We start from the raw sequence: 20,030 nt of genomic DNA, 5'->3' as shown, positions 1-20,030 counted from the left end.
ATGCACGTTTATGATCCAGCAATCCCACTGCTGGGCATACACACTGAGGAAACCAGAATTGAAAGAGACACATGTACCCCAGTGTTCATCGCAGCACTGTTTATAATAGCCAGGACATGGAAGCAACCTAGATGTCCATCAGCAGATGAATGGGTAAGAAAGCTATGGTACATATACGCAATGGAGTATTACTCAGCCATTAAAAAGAATACATTTGAATCAGTTCTAATGAGGTGGATGAAACTGGAGCCTATTCTACAAAGTGAAGTAATCCAGAAAGAAAAACACCAATACAGTATACTAACGCATATATATGGAATTTAGAAAGATGGTAATAATAACCCTGTATACAAGACAGCAAAAGAGACACTGATGTATAGAACAGTCTTTTAGACTCTGTGGGAGAGGGAGAGGGTGGGATTATTTGGGAGAATGGCATTGTAACATGTATAATATTATATATGAAACAAGTCGCCAGTCCAGGTTCGATGCATGATACTGGATGCTTGGGGCTGGTGCACTGGGACGACCCAGAGGGATGGTATGGGGAGGGAGGAGGGAGGAGGTTTCAGGATGGGGAACACATGTATACTTGTCGTGGATTCATTTTGATATATGGCAAAACCAATACAATATTATAAAGTTAAAAAATAAAAAAATAAAAAAAAAGAATCCATGTACATAAGAAATGGTCATTTGTTGCCCCTGATTTTGGGGGTCATTGTTATACAACCAGAGTAACTGAAACAGATGCCACTTCAGAGCCTATCAGCATGGTCAGAGAAGAAAGGAGAAATCAAAAGGCTGGTGGAGGCTGCACCTATGATTATCCTGCAGTTTGTTGGCCCAACTGAATGACAGGTTCAGGGAAACTGAAGCTCCCTAATGGCTGAAACACTTCTTCCTTCCATCTTACCAACAAATTTGGTGAGATCCAGCTAAGAAATGATTTTATGGACATCTGAATGTATTGCCTGAAACCCAAACAAAGGGTTGGCTGGGATGGTGAACTTTTCTCCATGGTGGAACAGACTGGGATGTTGTATTGTCGTTCAATCGCTCAGTTATGTCTGACTCTTTGTGACCCCATGGATTGCAGCACACCAGGCTTCCTTGTCTTTCATCATTTCCTGGAGCTTGCTCAAACTCATGTCCATTGAGTCAGTGATGCCATCCCACCATCTCATCCTCTGTCGTCCCCTTCTGCCTTCAATCTTTTCCAGCATCAGGGTCTTTTCTAATGAATCAGTTTTTCACATCAGGTGGCCAAAGTATTGGAGCTTCAGCTTCATCATCAGTCCTTCCAATGAATATCCAGGATTGGTTTCCTTTAGGATTGACTGATTTGATCTCCTTGCAGTCCAAGAGACTCAAAGAGTTTTATCCAACACCACAATTGAAAAGCATCAATTCTTTGGCAGAATGTTGTGTGGTAGGGGCTTAACCAGCAGTGACTAGAGGTTAGTGCTCGCTAGCTTCAAACAAACAGGGGAACTTCCCTGGTGGTCCAGTAGTTAAGACTCCTCACTTCCAATACAGGGGACAAGGGTTCAATCCCTGGTCAGGGAACTAAGATAAGCACATGCCTCATGGTGTGGCCAAAAGGAAAAGGAAAAAAAAACAACAACAACAACAACCCACGGAAGAACTGGGTTGGTTTCATCCTGCCAATCTCAACTCTTTTTAAGGAATGGAAGAATCCAGTTTTGAAAGCTTGGATTACTTTATTTTTGCTTGAAAGATACATTCTTCAAAGACGCAGGCTGTGTTTTCGTTTTTGACATTTGCTTACTGGAAAGAAGCTCTGTGTTACAAGTGGTCGCATGGGCCCTGGTATGACTCTCAGTGAAGAGCCTTCATTCTCTTGGTCATAGAAGTTGTTATCCATGAGGATGTGATGGGGCTCATCATTTTGATGGGCCGTTTGGTGGACAGCAAGGGGAAAAGCCTCTTCCCTGGTATTTCCACGCTGTGACTCTTGTTATCCATGAAATGTGTGAGTCGAGACTGACTTCGAAGCATCTGCAGCAGATGTGGGAGTTAGCCATCTCTCTCCTTCAAGGGGCTGAAAAATATCTCCTGGTAAGGAGCTAACCCTGTAATGCCTAGGGAAGCAATTAGCAAGATTTTTGTTGAAATGGTGTCAGACATGATACCCAAAGCTGTCCATGAGCAGATTATTACTTATCAAGAAGATAGTTAAGCTGAAGTGAAGTGAGTGAAGTCGTTCAGTCCTGTGTGACCCCATGGACTCTAGCCTACCAGGCTCCTCCGTCCATGGGATTTTCCAGGCAAGAGTACTGGAGTGGGTTGCTGAAGATCTCCAGGGTATCTTCCTGACCCACAGATTGAACCCGGGTCTCCCGCATTGTGGGCAGACGCTTTATGGTCTGAGCCACCAGGGAAGCCTCTGTACCAAGAAGCTAAGCCGAAGAACTCCAGAAATTCAAGGTTTACATGGCCCCTCGTAGAAAGTTCTGAGTATCAGACTTTAATCATTCCCATTATGCACTTGGAAGAAAAACCTGAAAATAGCTAAAGCAGACTCTACAGGAAAAAGAGGCAATATCGTGTGATTCCTACCTTTCCAGAGACCGCAGATGAAAGTGGATCACCGTTGACTAAGGAGTCGGCAGCCTCAGAGCTCCCTACAGGGTGCAGCATGCTCACAGGGGCTCAATGTGTGGTGGGCGCTAACCATGAGCAGAGGATGGCGCACCTACACGTGTGGGAATGCACACAAGTTCATGCAGAAACAACCCCTGTACCTTTCCTGGAAAAGTAGGTGAAGAAAGCTCCACCAGCTCTTCTCTACTGAGATCCTCCCAAATACCAAACAGCTGGCCTGGTTGTATACTCCTGTGTCCTGTTCATCGGTTTACTTGGAATGACAGGTGCTTCTAAACATGTAGTCCCAGGTATTTACAAATGGTTCTGAGCTGAGTGTGTTGTGTCACTAGTTAGTGTCTTGTACTTCTTACGTGTGTCTTCAAACTGTTCAGGAATCCCAAGTTCTTTTGGATATTCTGGGTACCATTAATATTTGGTTTAAAAACAGGTTTTGTCTGTGACACACATTTTCTCTCCATGCTTTCTTTTTCAGGCTAATACTAAGCTGAAATGATATTAAAAGAAGAAAAATTGGGAGGTGTTATAAACTTTGAGGGACCCTGTTATAGATGCTATTAAGATGGGATTCCTTGACATACTACAGGTTCTTTGGCTTTTCAGATCAGAACCACTGCTGACCATTCCCACCTTTGTGATCCCTTAAAACACATCTCAGAAAAGTAAAATAAGACTACTTTGACTTTCTTATGTCTGTGCTACTACTCGAAGACTAAAAATGAACGAGATTGAGAGTGATATGAGCCAGGTCACTGGCCGGGCATGTGGGGTGTTGAATGTTATCCTGGGATCGCTTAGTAGCATTTTTCTAATTCCTGCCATTTCTTTCATTTCTTTTTTAGGACATGCTCAAGTTCTTGCATGCTTTAGGACTCTTTGATTTCACTCTGTGTTGCTAGAATTGAATCCACCCACCTGCTCCTCCTTCCTCTCAAGTCTGAGTCGTCAGCGTCTTTAAAGTTGTGGTGATGAAAGTATGGCCCTTGGCTCCCAGTGTGGGGGCCACCTCAAGATCCTTTCATAGCAGAGCCCCTCAGCTTCAGATGCTTTTGCTACTCAGATGTTATTTACTTTTTTCATCATGTTAACATTTAAACTGATGGTGCAAAGGCAGTGGCAGGTTAAACCACTCGTGTCTTTCCCTAAATCAAGGCAGCGGCACCAAAACCATTCCTCCCTCGTGGTGAAAAAGAAAAAGAATCACGTTCCCTTCAGATTGTTCTTCGTGAAACAGTAAAAGAAATATTAATTTTATCTAATCTTGATTCCCAATAACACTTTTCCTTTTCTAAAAAAAAAAAATAGTTGGTCTCTCTCTCTCTCTTTTTTTTCGCTGTTGTATGCACCCTGTGGGATCTTAGTTCCCTAACTAGGAATCAAACCTGGGCCCCCGGTGGAAGTGCAGAGTCCTAACCACTGGACTGCCTAGGAAGTCCCAACTTTTCCTCACTTTTTAAAAGTTATGATTAGCCAACAATAAAACTGACTCTTTTTAGTGTATACTTCTGTGAAATTTGACAAATGCATGTAGTCAGTAACCACCACTCCACAAGTAAGTTGTAGGACAGATCCATCACCCCTAGAAGTTTCTCTCTGTCCCCCTCCCGCCATGTCCAGCACCTGGCAACTACTGATGTGTTTTCTCTCCCTATAGTTCTGCCTCCTCCGTAATGTTACAGAAATGGAAGCATACATTGTGTGGCCATCTAACTTCTTACACTTTGCATGATACGTTTTGGGATTTGTCTTTATTGTTGCATGTAGGCATGGTTTGTTCCTTTTTATTGCTGAGTACTATTCCATTGTGAAGGTGTACCAGAGCCGTCCATTCCTTGGTTGAAGGACATTTGGCTTGTTTTCAGTTTTTGGCTATTATGACTAAAACCACTGTAAGAATTTGCAGGTTGTTGTGTGAGTGTGTGTGTTTTTGTGTCGTCTTGAAGTGGCGTTGTTGGGTCATATGGTAAATGTACGTTTTGTATGTTTAATTTTAAGAAACGACTACACTGTTTTCCAAAATGGCTGTACAAGTTTGTGTTGCCGCCAGCAATCCATGAGAGTTCCAGTTACTCCACCACCTGGTCAGCACTTGGCATTGTCGGTTGGTTGTGTGAGGCCATTCCAAGTTTGTAGTGGTATCTCATTATGGATTTACTTTGCATTTTTCTAATGACTAAAGGGATTGGGCATCATTTCATGTGCTTACTTGTCACTTGTATGTTATCTTTAGTGAAGTGACTGTGCAGATCTTTTGGCCTCCCCCCCCTTTTTTTTTTTTAAGAAATCAGCTCCGTTTTCTTTTTTAAAGATTTGTTTGTTTATTTTGGAATGTGCTGGGTCTTCACTGTGCCCATTTTTTTAATTGGGTTTGTTTAAGTTTTGAGAGTTTAATATATATATATATGTATATTGTAGATACAAGTTATTTAATCAGAAGTGTAACTCACAGTTGTTTTCTCCCAACCTCAGTACACACTTTAATATTCTTTGTGACAGCATGAGAGAGTGCATGGGGCACTTTTGCTGTATTGTAAGATGACTGACTCCATTGAAGGCACTTCCATGATGCAGTTACAAGCTGAAATAGCTCACTTTTTCCTCCACAGAATCTCATTTTTTTCTTCAAAAAATGACTTGCAGACTGGTTATTGAGACTTGCATATGCTCACAAGGATCAAAATTATCCATTAAAAACCTTGAGATTTTCTCAAAAATGAATGAGGTGAACCTGTCACTTCTTGGAAAACAACTGACAATATTTTTACGGATGATGAAATTAGAGCCTTTTTAAAAAAAAGAATTTGGGAAGCTTGATTCAACTTGTATCACGTTACAGATTCCAAGTAGTTAAAGTTTTTGTAGTGGGATTGGTGGTGATACTATTGTATGATTTTGGATGTTGTGTAATGAAATGAGTCGGCATTTGGAAGATCTTTGATGCTTGGTAAAATGCTTTGCAAATGAGCAGTACATGATGGGTGAAAGAGGCACTCACTGTAGAAGATGGAGCAGTGAGTTGCAGTGTACGAGGTGTTCACAGGGTCTTTGGTGCAGTTGCAGCTTCATATCGCCGCTAAGCTTTAAGAAACTGCCACTTGTCAAGTTTTCTTAGAGCGACAAAAAAGAATATCCACAATTATCTGAAAAGACTGTTAAAGTACTCCTCACTTTTCCAACTATATATCTGTATGAGGCTGGATTTCTGTCATATGCTTCAACCAAAACGTATGTAAACAGTCACTGTAAAAGCAGTTGTAAGAATATACCTGTCCTGCTGTTAAACCAGATATTTGCAAAATGTGCAAAATGTGAATCAAAGATTTGCAAAAATGTGAATCAGTGCCAGTCTTCTCACTAAATATTTTTGTTTTAGAAATTTTTTGCAAAACATTAACATACAGTAATTTCATTGTAATGTTTTATTAATTGGTAAATATTTAAAAATATGTTTGAATTTCTAATATGGTAAATGACAACAGATAAAGAGCCCACATCAAAATAAGTTCTTTGGGGGTCTTCAGTAATTTTGAAAAGTGCAGAAGAGCCCTGAGACTGAAAAAGTTTATGGATTAGCGCTTAAGAGTTTAATTCCAGCATCCTAGTTGTCTGGTAGTGGTAGAGAATGTGGTATGCTCCAGCCTGAGACTTCTAGTTTTCAAAAAGCGGATTCATTTCGATATTTGGCAAAACTAATACAATATTGTAAAGTTTAAAAATAAAATAAAAAAAATAAAGTGATTAACTTAAATCATTAAAAAAAAAAAACAAAAAGCAATTCAGAATTCAGATTTCCTTTACAGAACTGGTAATTTTTATGTCCTTTAGAATGAGATATATCGTCTTAGATAACTTTTTAACTCTGCCTTCTATTATCAGAGAAGGTATTCAACGCAATTCAACACAAACTTCCCTTCACCAAGTACTTCATATTATGGGAAAATGTATGCCCTTTTCTTTACCAGATCAGCCAGAAACCTCAATAAAGAGTAAAAATAGTAGATTTGCATCTCAGTTACTTAGTCCTTCCTCTTTCTGTCTCAGATAGAGTTTCTCTTTAGCACTGAAAGCATAGGGCTGATGTGAGAGGAGCAATGAGGGGACTTGTTGAACCCATGAAAAGTACTTGCTGAACATAGTAGACTGTTCCTGGTAGATTGATTGTGGGCCACAGAGCTCAGTGATTTATTCAGCTGGATCCAGTGTCTATAATTCTGTATTTAACATTCAGCTTTTTAGCTCTCATCAGTATTCACAGTCCAAGATATTATAAGGTACCTTTTTTCATTTTGTTAGTGCTGTCTCCTCTGACACCTGAAATGTCAGAGGGAATAGGATGCGTGCAGCTCCCTGTTTTAAAGCCATAGGCAACAAGCACACTGATTGAACACCCAGAAGAGTCGGTTAAGAAATCATGGAAGGATCATAACAGGTATCTTAGTTTAGGAGCATGAAGGTTATAATCTTTGTACACAAGAGACCATGATTATAAAATGACTCCTTTTTGGCTTTTATACATGGTAGTGTTAGATTATAACATTTAATGGTAGATATTGGCCCAATGGTGGGGAGAAAGGTTTTTAAGACCTTGTGGCTGTTATCTATAATCTAAAAGAAAACAGACCGTAGTACTTAATGGCCTAGTCTCACCCCCTGAACTTGAAGCACACTAATCTTCTGTGCAGAGTAGAAAGTACAATAGAGATATATAAAGCTAATACTGCTGGGGAATCTTCTAATGAGATTTTGAATTTTAAAATGTCTCAGGTTAAAATACTTACCTTCTAAAAGATGAGCTGTATAACAGTAACTCTTCTATCTACCCTTTTTTACCCCCCTTTCCCAGCAGTCTTCCTAAGGAAAAGAAAGTTGTTTTAGAATCTTCATCTGAATATAAATTACTTTGCACCAACTAGCAGCATGTGTGAATGTTAATGGTCCTTTAGTTAATTTGTATTATAGCTTCTTAGATTACTTTTAAGTATGGTCTGTTAGAAAAATTAAATTTTGTCCTTTACAAAATTTAAAGGACACCCTGGTGGCTCAGATGGTAAGGAACCCACCTGCCAATGCAGGAGACACAGGAGACGCGGGTTTGATCCCTGAGTTGGGAAGATCCCCTGGAGAAAGAAATGGCAACCCACTCCAGTATTTTTGCCTGGAAAATCCCACCGACAGAGCAACCTGGGGTTGCAAAGGATGAAACGACTGAGCGGCTAGCAGTTTCACTTTACGAACAAACTTGATGTTATAGCTGCTTAAGTTGTGGCTGTTTTATTTTGAAATCAACTGAAAACATAATACTCAGACTATTATTTTAAAATTTTGAATTTTGATATTTGTCCATGAAGAGCCTTCTGTAATAACGGAGAAACACTTTGGGGAATGGTGGTTCATTGCTGAGGGTGGGGTCTGATTGTAATGGTTAACATAAGTCTTGTGTTAACTTGTTCATAGTAAGCGTTGTCTCATTTCTCTCCTTTCCCTTTACCTGGTTACAGAGAGGTTCAGAAAGCAGTCAACACTGCACAGGGATTGTTTCAGAGATGGACAGAGCTCCTCCAGGACCCATCCACAGCCACGAGGGAAGAAATCGACTGGACCACCAACGAGCTGAGGAACAACCTCCGGAGCATAGAGTGGGACCTAGAGGACCTCGACGAAACCATCAATATCCTTTTCTGAGGCATCTGTGCCATGTGAGGCAGACAGGCAAATGGACAGGTTTTCATTCAGATGTCTCAAATACACAGATTAGATATTTCCTTTTATCATTGATTGATGTTGCTCTTATTTGTACCATGGCACACTTAAAATCATTGCCCAGGAGGCTAAGGTAGAGTAATCAAATTCTGCTTCAGTGCATGACAGATTCTGCAACATAGAGGCCGCGTAGCGCAGTGGCTTTGAGCTTGGACCCTGTAGTCAGACTGGGTGTTCAAGTCCTGCCTCTGCCAGTTGCTAACTGTGACTCTGGGCACTTTGCTTTTCAGTAGAACCTTAGGTAACAGTTGTACCTAGCTCATACGATTGTTGAAAGTTTATCAGGTAAAGAGCTTAGGATAGTGCCTGACCCAGTGAACTTTCTTTTTTGTTGTTGTTGAGTCATGCAGCCTGTGGGATCTTAGTTCCCCAACTAGGGATCAGACTGTGCCCCCTGCATGCCTGCTTTGGAAGCTCAAAGTCCTAACTACTGGACTTGCGTGAAGTCCCCACAGAGAGCTTCTGTGAGTGTTAGCTGTCATTATTTTGAGGAGGTGTATACAGACCAATATCGTACATTGTAATTAGAGATCAAAAGAAAATCTTTCCCCAGACTTTCCTGTTCAGTGCCAGTGAGCGTTAGAGAAGCATCTTGTCCCATGAAACTGCACTTATTAAAGCAGATCTATGTGCCAAGTCATGCTATTGATGTTAAGTAAGTTCGCTGATATGATGGATGAACCAGGGAACTGTAAAAGTTGGATTACATGGCCGTTTTTTCAACTGGAAATATTCAGTCATAACTTTAGATTGAAGATATGCCATTTGCATGTTCTGAGGCCTGTTTTGTTTTTTGAGTGTAACAAAACATAAAGGAAACCAGATTTTGTCCGGATCAGTCTATAGTCAGCACACAGGTTCATATAGAGTTGACTTGTGGAGTGGATAATTTCTTTTCATCAAAATGACCCTGGGGTACCTTTTAAATTATTAAAAGACAGATATGTTCTCTAAAACTAGTGGAAGAGAAATATGTGAAGGGGTGGGAGCAAAAGCACCCTTACAGGGAGATATGTCCTACCTCGAGATAGGAGGGAAGAGAAAAAGATTGGGGGAGATAGAGAAATTGTGAGATAAAGAGAACAAAAGTTTTAATAGATATCGTCATTCAGCAAATAGTCACTGAGTGTGCTATGTGCTGGACATCTTGCTAGTTCCTGAGATTGGATTGATAAGCAAAAGTGTACCGACCCTTGTAGAACTTATGGTGGGGGTAGAAGGGGGCTTGGAGGAGGAAGAACAGACATTAGTCAAATATTATTACAAACGCATCCTTGCGGACGATAAGAGATGAGTACAGAGAGCCATGGAGTGACCCAGGGTCGGGGTGAAAAGAGCAGGGAAGCCTCGGAGAAGAAGCCTCGATTTCTAGATTAAGAAGCAGAGTTAGCATCTTGACAGAAGTGGGATGGTTGGGAATGGCAAATGAAAACGGCTTGCAATCGCTGTCCTGGGAAAGATGATCTGGAGTCAAAACAGTGGTAGGCACGTGGAAGAGCCTAGCTCAGCTGTGGCCGGACACCTGTGGGTTTGTAGTGAACCCAGGCAGGTCACCTCTGCCTTGGGGCACAAGGAACCCTGTCTAGCTGTGGGCAGAGAAAGTTTGAGGATGATCAGTGTAAGTTGACTGTGTGTTCAGAAATTGGGCCAGATTTTATTGCTTGCTTGTGAGAGATCTGCGGTTTAACACTGATGTTGGCTGTTAGGTTTTGGCTGATGAAATTGCTTTACCTTGACTTTTTGACCCACGCATAGTTGAAGCAAATCCTAGGAAATTCAACCTTGATGCAACCGAATTGAGTATAAGAAAAGCCTTCATCACAAGTACTCGGCAGGTTGTCAGGGTAAGGAGTGAAATCTTATTGTGTTACTTGTGCAAGAAAAAGCCAGACTGTTCCAAACTCTTTCCCTTAATGTAAACTACTAGGTCAGCTATAAAACTCCTCCTTAAGTGAGTTAAATGACAGTTTCCACATATAATTTCTCTGATAGAAAAAAATCTATTGTTAATATCATCAGGCTTATTTCTCAGAGCAAAAATGAGGGGATAGACTGCTGGCTTTGGGAAGGTTATTGTGTCCTTCCTGTCCATCTGTCTCACTCTTCCAGACCAGTTGTCTTTTTTCCTCTTTATTTCTTAGTATGCTGTGTTCCTAGACAAAAAGAAGAACTATGGTAGAAACCATTTGGTTTCCTGATTGATTGGTAATCACTTTGCATTGTGAAGAGTGCTCTTACTGGGTTTGGATGGCGGCCTCTTCTACCATCTGAATTGCTTCTGGAACTCTTGCAACCCAGTTACTGACATTTCCATATACAACTGCTTGACAGCCTTTCGGGAGTTATCCAGAGCAAGCAAGCAATCATCAGCCTATAAGAAATCAATCCAAGGGAAAAAAATCTTTAGTCTCAGATTATTTTGATATTAACCTATTGTTAAAAAGACCTAAGAGAAAATAGCATGTAAGTGAAGTATCATTAAGATATGTTTGTATTTTGAAACTATATGGCTAAGCCAGTTGATTAGCATAACTAGATGTAAGAGAACCAGCTGTCTTTAACATATGTACTAGAAAGCAGCTTCCTTGAATAAAAAGACTTGGGATCATACCAGTGCTAACATATGGCTTTTTAAGAGTCATCTTAGGCAGGAACCTTGCTATGTGTTTGCCAAAGACTCCGTGTCATGTGATTTCCTTTTGAAATTATTTCAAATGGTAGGTTATCACTGAGCTTTAAACGATTCTTATTCCTTGTTTTACTCATTAGTTGCCTTTCTGTATCCATATACCTAAAAATTGTTTAGAAATAAACCCATGTTTATGGGGTGGTAACCTATTTAGATCTAGGAGCCCCATCTATGGGTTTCTCTGGTGGCTCAGTTATAAAGAATCTGCATACCAACACAGGAGACTCAGGAAATGTGGATTTGATCCCTGGGTTGAGAAGATCCTCTGGAGGAGGAAATGACAACCTGCTCATGTATTCTTGCCTGGAAAATCCCATGGACAGAGCAACCTGGGGGCTACAGTCCATGTGGGGTGGCAGAGACACTACTGAGTGACTGAGCACTCAAGCATGTATTGAGCATGTACACCCCATCTATACAGTGAACATTTGGGTTAGACATTCCTAGTCTCTAGCCAGTTCAGAGGATATTCTGATAAGGAAGCCCTGTTGTTAGGTGGTATATTGTTGGGTAGCGCAAACAATTTCCCAGTTACTTACTTTATAAATATAGTGTGTGCTTTTTAAATTTTTTGTGATAGGTTTTTCTGAAGATGACTTCTGTAGATGTTGATATTTAAATGATGCCTTGCAGTGATGCATATATTCTTGACTTTAATCATTATATTTATTCTTTCTGCAAGGTAGTACTTAGAAGTTCTGCACATTGAAATTCAGAGGTCAATACAGTAAACGTTAAGTGAGTTGGTATAATTGAAAGTGTAATCCAAAGTTCATTTTCTAGTATTTGAAAAGCTTTTTAAAGTATGTTCTTTGCAATAAGTATTCTAAATCATCTATACTTCACAATGTTGCAGAGTCCTTTTAGAGTTGAAAGCTAAAGTAGACTCAAAACGGTGTGATCCAACTGAATGTGTTAGAGTTTTTGGTCCGCCTTCTAATTTGGAAGCTGTTACTATTTGCCAGTGGTGGGTTAATAGTACCTAACTGATTTTTTGCTTCTCTGATTTTAATAAATTCTAGTTGAGGTTTTGTGGAAAAAAAGAAGTGGTAATTGACAGTAACTTGATTTTTTTTTTAAAAGCATTGTGTTGATTCAGTATTGTTATATTCAACTAGACAATATTTGTATCCAGAGCTCTCTGAGTTCCACTTCAAGGACACTGATAGCATGGGTTCAGAGAGTTAGCATTTTGGGTAAATGAAACACAAGGCCAGGCTCAGATTAGGACTTTGTACACCACAAGTTTATGCAAGCTCCTTGGTTACCAGTGTCAGTTCGATGTCATTCAGTCGCTTGAAGGACTGCATTTTGATGCATTTGTGCCAATTGTGCTTTCTCCTTCCTTGGGCAGGCAGTGGTACGTTACACATTTTTTGTAGCTGTTCTGTCTGAAGAACTAAACCTCTATCTCGGTTTCTTCTCAATTAATGTCCACTGTTTTTGCTTTTAAATAAGTCATTTTTATTTAAAGAGTCTTGTGTATGTTTTTCCAAGTGTCTTTTTAGTTTGTGCAGTTTTTATTAAGTCTTACCAGCAGTTTTTTACTAAAGAAAACAAAGTGAAGTGAATTCGCTCAGTCGTGTCCAACTCTTTACGACTCTATGGACTGTTTCCCCTCATGCTCCTCCGTCCATGGGGATTCTCCAGGCAAGAATACTGGAGTGGGTTGCCATTTCCTTCTCCAGGGGATCTTCCCAACCCAGGGATCGAACCCAGGTCTCCCACATTGCAGGCAGGCTCTTTACCCTCTGAGCCACCAGGGAAGCCCAAAGAAAGCAAACATTTGTGGAGTTGCCTATATATCAGAGATTTCACATGTGATATATTTGTGTTATGGAGATCTATTGCAGAAGTGACATTGGGTTAATTTAATAGTGAAAGGTTTTTGTAGTCAATGGCAAAATAATGAATAAGAAGTGAGAGGACATGAGTTCTAGGCTCCCCTGAGACCTCAGTAAATTTTCAGCATGGCAAGTCATGTAGCCTCTCTCGATCTCAGTTTTCTTTAACAAGTAAATGATCCTCACTAACTGCAACTTTCTGAACTTTCAAAGGCAATCAAAACTATAGCACCCTCTCCCCAAAATCCATCTCTTCAAATCTAAGAATTGTTTATAGTCAGTTATAAGTCATGATAGAAATGGCTTTGGTTAATCAAAAAGAGTGAGGCATACTGTGTCACTACAAATGACGCTGGGATGTGAGTCCTCTGCGCGGGAAGCACTGGGATTTCCAGCGTGTTATTCACTCAGCTTGGAAGATGGCGCAAAATGAGAACAGCATACACAGCAAGTTGTTTCATTTATTTGTTGTTTTTTTTGACAAGTGACCCATATTTTATCAGTACTAACTGCTTATTGACTGCTTATTCTAAAAGAAGATGAGTTTTAATTATGTTTTTGGCATGACAGGTGTTACAAAATACTCAAAACTGTTTAGCAATGTAACTTAAAATCCCAGATCCTAATAAGGTGATCTGTGGCATGGTATCTGGCAGTTTTTACCCTGCATAAAGAAAGGACCATCTTGAAAGTGAAAGCCACAGCTCTTTGCCTTTTGCAATGCCAAACACAGGATGCGCACCACACAGCTCTGAGGTTACTGACTGTCGGAGCTAACACACACTCACACATACACACACATTTTATTAAACGGAAAACTTAAAAATGGAAACCTTTAAATGTGTGTTTCATTAAAGTAATGCATGCCCATTTTAAGGGCTTCCCAGGTGTTGCTAGTGATAAAAAACCTGCCTGCTAATGCAGGAGACATGGGTTTGATCCATGGATTGGAAAGAGCCCCTGGAGGAGGGCATGGCAAACCACTCCAGTATTCCTGCCTGGAAAATCCTATGAACAGAGAAGCCTGGCGGGTACAGTCCATGGGGTCACCAAGAGTCAGACCCAACTGAAGCGACTGAGCACATGCACACACATGCTTTTAAAGAGAATTAGAAAAATTTTACAAAAACAAAAAATAGAAAAAGAAACCTAAACTCAAAATACAACACAAAAACAGAACTTTGTTTTATTTGTCCATATTTGTGATTATACTGTTATGTAATCATAAGCGTTTTTAAGTTTTAAAATTAAAAATAATCTGTACTTTAAAAAAAATGCAAATAATTTTGATGAATAAGAAAGGTGAAAATGTGCCTCCATTCTATAATTCCACTCTATAAAAATAATCAGTTTTATCTGTTTTTTCTAGGCATTTCTATAAAACGAAATTGAAATATATTTTTAAAAGAAATGATATATTAGTTTGTAATTTTATATGTAAAAATATTGTGGACATAGTTTTATATCAATACAGATACATGCTGTCTAATAGAAATACTAAAGTACAAGCTATCTTTAATTTTCTAGTAGTCATATTTAAAAAATAAAAAGAAACTGGTAAGGAGAAGGGGGCGACAGAGGATGAGATGGTTGGATGGCATCACCAGCTCAATGGACATGCTGCTGCTGCTGCTAAGTCACTTCAGTCATGTCCGACTCTGTGCGACCCCATAGACGGCAGCCCACCAGGCTCCTCTGTCCCTGGGATTCTCCAGTCAAGAACACTGGAGTAGGTTGCCATTTCCTTCTCCAATGCATGAAAGTGAAAAGTGAAAGTGAAGTCGCTCAGTCGTGTCCGACTCTTCGAGACCTCATGGATTTCAGCCTACCAGGCTCCTCTATCCATGGGATTTTCCAGGCAAGTGTACTGGAGTGGGATGCCATTGCCTTCTCCGTCAATAGACATAAGTTTGAGCAAAACTCCAGGAGATAGTGAAGGACAGGAAAGCCTGGTGTGCTGCAGTCTATGAGATCACAAAGAATCAGACACAACTTACCTAATGAACAACAACAAACTTAATATATTTTATTTAAATTAGTATACCCAGAAGACTGTTACTTAAACATGTAATCAATATTAAAAAAATTGAGATTTCTATAAAGTTTTAAAAAATTTTTTACTAAAACTTACAAATTTGGCATATATTTTATATTTAAGCATATCTCAATTCAGAACTGAGCTTTTCATTGGAGATACTTCATCTGTATTTAGAGTTTATAAAACTTACAGTTGAAAAGGTTGATTTACTGGAAAATAGCCAGATTTTCCAGACATATGTGAAAGTTTTCCCAGTAACTAAATTTAAATCTAAATTAATTAAAATTAAGTCAAAAGTTTAATTCCTCCGTTGTACTAACTCCATTTGACGTGCTCAGTGCATAACCGTAGTTGGCTGACAGCTATTGGACAGAGTAGATTTAGAGTATTCTTTTTCATAGTTGCATACTTTATTAATCCCCTACAATGACCCTATAAAATAGCATCTTATATGGAAGAAATAAACACTTTGAAAAATTGAGTAATTTGTCCAACCTTGCATATTTATTAAAAAGCATAACTAAGCTTGAACCCAGGTCTTTGACATGAGAGGCTATGCTCTCTTCTCTAACCTGTTTCTGTTATGATTTGTTTGATCATTGACCCTGTTGGTACGTATTTATGTGGTTAATTTTTGGCAATTACAAACCATACTTCAGGAACTATCTTTGTGAGTGTATCTTGGATATTTAAGTACTAAAAAGTTCAATGAAAATGCCCATTTTAAACACAGATAAATATTTTCAAAGTATCAAGACCTTATCAATGATATTTCTTAATAGCAGAGTGCATATTTTATATTTCCTAATACCTTTGGCAACACTAAGTAGTGTTCATATTTTTCATCTTTCCCACTCTAACCAGGAAAAATATTTCTTAGCTTGTACTTCTTTGATTATTAATGCATTAGTGCATCTTTTCATGTTTGATCATTTGTATTTTTCTGTGAATTGTTCACTGAACTCTCTTCCTAATTGTAATATCTGATACAGATATATCTGATACTATTCTCATGCTTGGATATGATGCTTATTTATTCTTTCACATTATAAATAAAACTGCAGTATACATCTTTGTATATCTGTTTTGGTATATATTTTATATTATTTCCTTAAAGTAAATCCTATTAGAATTACTAATTAATTAATTCTAATTAATATTAGAATTAGTAAAGTAATGCTCAAAATTCTCCAAGCCAGGCTTCAGCAATATGTGAACCGTGAACTTCCTGATGTTCAAGCTGGTTTTAGAAAAGGCAGAGGAACCAGAGATAAATTGCCAACATCTGCTGGATCATGGAAAAAGCAAGAGAGTTCCAGAAAAACATCTATTTCTGCTATATTGACTATGCCAAAACCTTTGACTGTGTGGATCACAATAAACTGTGGAAAATTCTGAAAGAGATGGGAATACCAGACCACCTGATCTGCCTCTTGAGAAATTTGTATGCAGGTCAGGAAACAACAGTTAGAACTGGACATGGAACAACAAGACTGATTCCAAATAGGAAAAGGAGTACGTCAAGGCTGTATATTGTCACCCTGCTTATTTAACTTATATGCAGAGTACATCATGAGAAATGCTGGACTGGAAGAAACACAAGTTGGAATCAAGATTGCCGGGAGAAATATCAATAACCTCAGATATGCAGATGACACCACCCTTATGGGAGAAAGTGAAGAGGAACTCAAAAGCCTCTTGATGAAAGTGAAAGTAGAGAGTGAAAAAGTTGGCTTAAAGCTCAACATTCAGAAAACGAAGATCATGGCATCTGGTCCCATCACTTCATGGGAAATAGATGGGGAAACAGTGGAAACAGTGTCAGACTTTATTTTTCTGGGCTCCAAAATCACTGCAGATGGTGACTGCAGCCATGAAATTAAAAGACGCTTACTCCTTGGAAGGAAAGTTATGACCAACCTAGATAGCATATTCAAAAGCAGAGACATTCCTTTGCCAACAAAGGTTCGTCTAGTCAAGGCTATGGTTTTTCCTGTGGTCATGTATGGCTGTGAGAGCTGGACTGTGAAGAAGGCTGAGCGCCGAAGAATTGATGCTTTTGAACTGTGGTGTTGGAGAAGACTCTTGAGAGTCCCTTGGACTGCAAGGAGATCCAACCAGTCCATTCTGAAGGAGCTCAGCCCTGGGATTTCTTTGGAAGGAATGATGCTAAAGCTGAAACTCCAGTACTTTGGCCACCTCATGCGAAGAGTTGACTCATTGGAAAAGACTCTGATGCTGGGAGGGATTGGGGGCAGGAGGAGAAGGGGACGACAGAGGATGAGATGGCTGGATGGCATCACTGACTCGATGGACGTGAGTCTGAGTGAACTCCGGGAGTTAGTGATGGACAGGGAGGCCTGGCGTGCTGTGATTCACGGGGTCGCAAAGAGTCGGACACGACTGAGCAACTGATCTGATATGATCTGATTAGAATTACTAGGTCAAGGCAGTGGATATTTGTTACAAATATCAAAACTGTTAATACAAAATGCCAAGTTTATTTTCAGAGGGTTGGTTTGCCTTCTAGCCATTGTTCAGGAGCAATAGTTCTTTTTTTTTTTTTTTTAAATACAAATAATTTAAAACTTTAATTCTCTCACAATTCATTTTGATGTCTGTCTTTTCTTTTTCATTTTTTGGCTTTTGTATGACATACATGCATACATGTACACACACACATATATATGTTTCATGTGTCCAGCATTACAATTCAACGTCTGTGTATACTACACAATGATTGCTGCCACTAGTCTAGTTATCATCTTTCACAATACAGTGGACCTTCTTCATTCATTTCACCTACCCACCCCCAACTGCCTCTTCCCTCTGGTAGCCATTAGTGTGTTCTCTGTATTCATCAGTTTGTTTTTGTTTTATTTTGTTCTCTTTTTTTTTTTTAGAATCCATATATGAGTGAAATCATATAATATTTGTCTTTCTCCACCAGAATTATTTCACATGGAGAAATATCTAAGAGGACTCTTGGCATGAGGACTCTTCTATCTAAGATAAAGATATCTTAGCATGATATCTTTAAAGTCTAGCCAGGTTATCATAAATGGCAACATTTTGTTTTTTATGGCTGAATAATGTTCTATTGTATGTATATGTGTATGTACATACTACATCTTCTTTATCTGTTCATCCATCAGTGGGCACTTAGGTTGTTGTCCTATTTTGGCTATTGTAAATGCTTCAGTGAACATAAAAAGGCATATATCTTTTTTAATTAGTATTTTCATGTTCTTCAGTTAAATACCAAGAAGTAGAATAACTTGGTCATATGATAGTTCTATTTTCAATTTTATGAGGCATCTCCGTACTGTTTTCTGTAGTGGTTGCACCAGTTTATATTCCCACTGACAGTGTACAGGGCTTCACCTTTCTCTGTGTACTCTCCAACATTTGTTGTTTCTTGTCCTTTCCATTATAACCATTCTAATGGGCATGAGGTGATATGTCATTGCATTTCCCTAATAATTAGACATGTCGAGCATCTTTTCATGTGTCTCTTGGCCATCTGTTTATCTTCTTTGGAACAGAAGAAATGTCTATTGGGCCTTTGAATGAAGTTTCTGAAAACCAAGCGAGGCCCCAGGGCGAGCTTAGCACGTAGGCTATAAGTAAATAATAAAACCTGCCCGCTTCCTCGCCAAGAACTCCAGGCAAATTTGCACTGAGATGCCACATGAAATGAACACATTTTCTGCCTCCTTGCGCCTGCCGCACCGTCCAGGTCACTCACCGCTGAGCTCTGGCTTTGACTCAAAGCAAGAGGGAAAAAAAGAATACACGGGACTGCATCAAACTAAAAAGTTTCTGCAAAGTGAAAGAAACCATCATCAAAATGAAAAAGTAGCCTACTCAATGGGAGAAGATATTTGCAAATCATGTATCTGATAAGAGGTTAATATTTAAAATATTAGTAAAGTACTCATGCTGCTGCTAAGTCGCTTCAGTCGTGTCCGACTCTGTGTGACCCCATAGACAGCAGCCCACCAGGCTCCCCCGTCCCTGGGATTCTCCAGGCAGGAACACTGGAGTGGGTTGCCGTTTCCTTTTCCAATGCACGAAAATGAGAAGTGAAAGTGAAGTCGCTCAGTCGTGTCCGACCCTCAGCACCCCCATGGACTGCAGCCTCCCAGGCTCCTCTATCCATGGGATTTTCCAGGCAAGAGTACTGGAGTGGGATGCCATTGCCTTCTCCGAAAGTACTTATACAACTCAACAAAAAACAAACATTCTGATTAAAAAGTGGAAAGAGAATATGAATAGACATTTTGTATTCCAAATAGAAATGTGGACAATAGACTTTTTTTTTAACTTTTAATTATATAACAGTATAGAAAAGCGTATACACCTGTATAGAAAAGTATATACACCCCAAGTATACAGTTTGAAGAATTTGTAAACTGATCACAACCATGGAAGCAATACCTGGAAGCATTCCAGAACATTCCCAGCAACCCCCAGAAATCCTCTTGTGTACCTTTACAGTCATTACTCCCCCCTCACTGTCTTACCTTCTAAGAGCAAAAATGTATTCTACAGATAATGTTCAGAGTCCAACTAGAACTTCAAAGTTACTTTTCCCATACAGGTGTGCTGCTGTTTTTATTATGCAACTAATATTCAATAGGACGCTTCCCTGGTGGCTCAGATGGTAAGGAATCTGCCTGCAATGCAGGAGACCCGGGTTCCACCCGTGGGTTAGGAAGATCCCCTGGAGGAGGGCATGGCAACCCACTCCAGTATTCTTGCCTGGAGGATCCCATGGCCAGAGGAGCCTGGCAGGCTACATACAGTCCATGGGGTCACAAAGAATTGGACATGACTGAGTGATTAACACACACACAGTGTTCAGTACTTGTAAAAGGCTATTATAAAGTGTACTGAATGTGTTTTTTAAAATATATTTTTATTTATTGTGTTGGGTTTTAGTTTCATCACGCAGGATCTTTTGTTGGGGCACATGGACACTAGTCACGCTGTGCAGGCTCAGTAGCTCCAAGGTATACGGGATCCCAGTTCCCGGACCAGAGATTGAACCCACATTCCCAGCATTGCT

The 20,030-nt window shown here is 39.6% G+C and overlaps 1 protein-coding gene across 1 annotated transcript in view; it reads left to right on the top strand.

Moving 5' to 3' along the window:
* Positions 1-20,030, top strand: part of STX6 (syntaxin 6) — a 51,335-nt gene that overhangs the window by 9,602 nt on the left and 21,703 nt on the right. Inside the window, exons 2-3 of the mRNA XM_019976550.2 lie at positions 8,127-8,296; positions 10,138-10,232. Of these exons, the coding sequence (XP_019832109.1) occupies positions 8,127-8,296; positions 10,138-10,232 (265 nt within the window). The remainder of the gene's footprint in view (positions 1-8,126; positions 8,297-10,137; positions 10,233-20,030) is intronic.

This window comes from Bos indicus, chromosome 16 (genome assembly GCF_029378745.1).
Source record: "Bos indicus isolate NIAB-ARS_2022 breed Sahiwal x Tharparkar chromosome 16, NIAB-ARS_B.indTharparkar_mat_pri_1.0, whole genome shotgun sequence".
Classification (NCBI taxonomy): domain Eukaryota; kingdom Metazoa; phylum Chordata; class Mammalia; order Artiodactyla; family Bovidae; genus Bos; species Bos indicus.
Note: the sequence above shows the minus strand (reverse complement) of the source record. Positions and strands in the feature narration are given on the sequence as shown.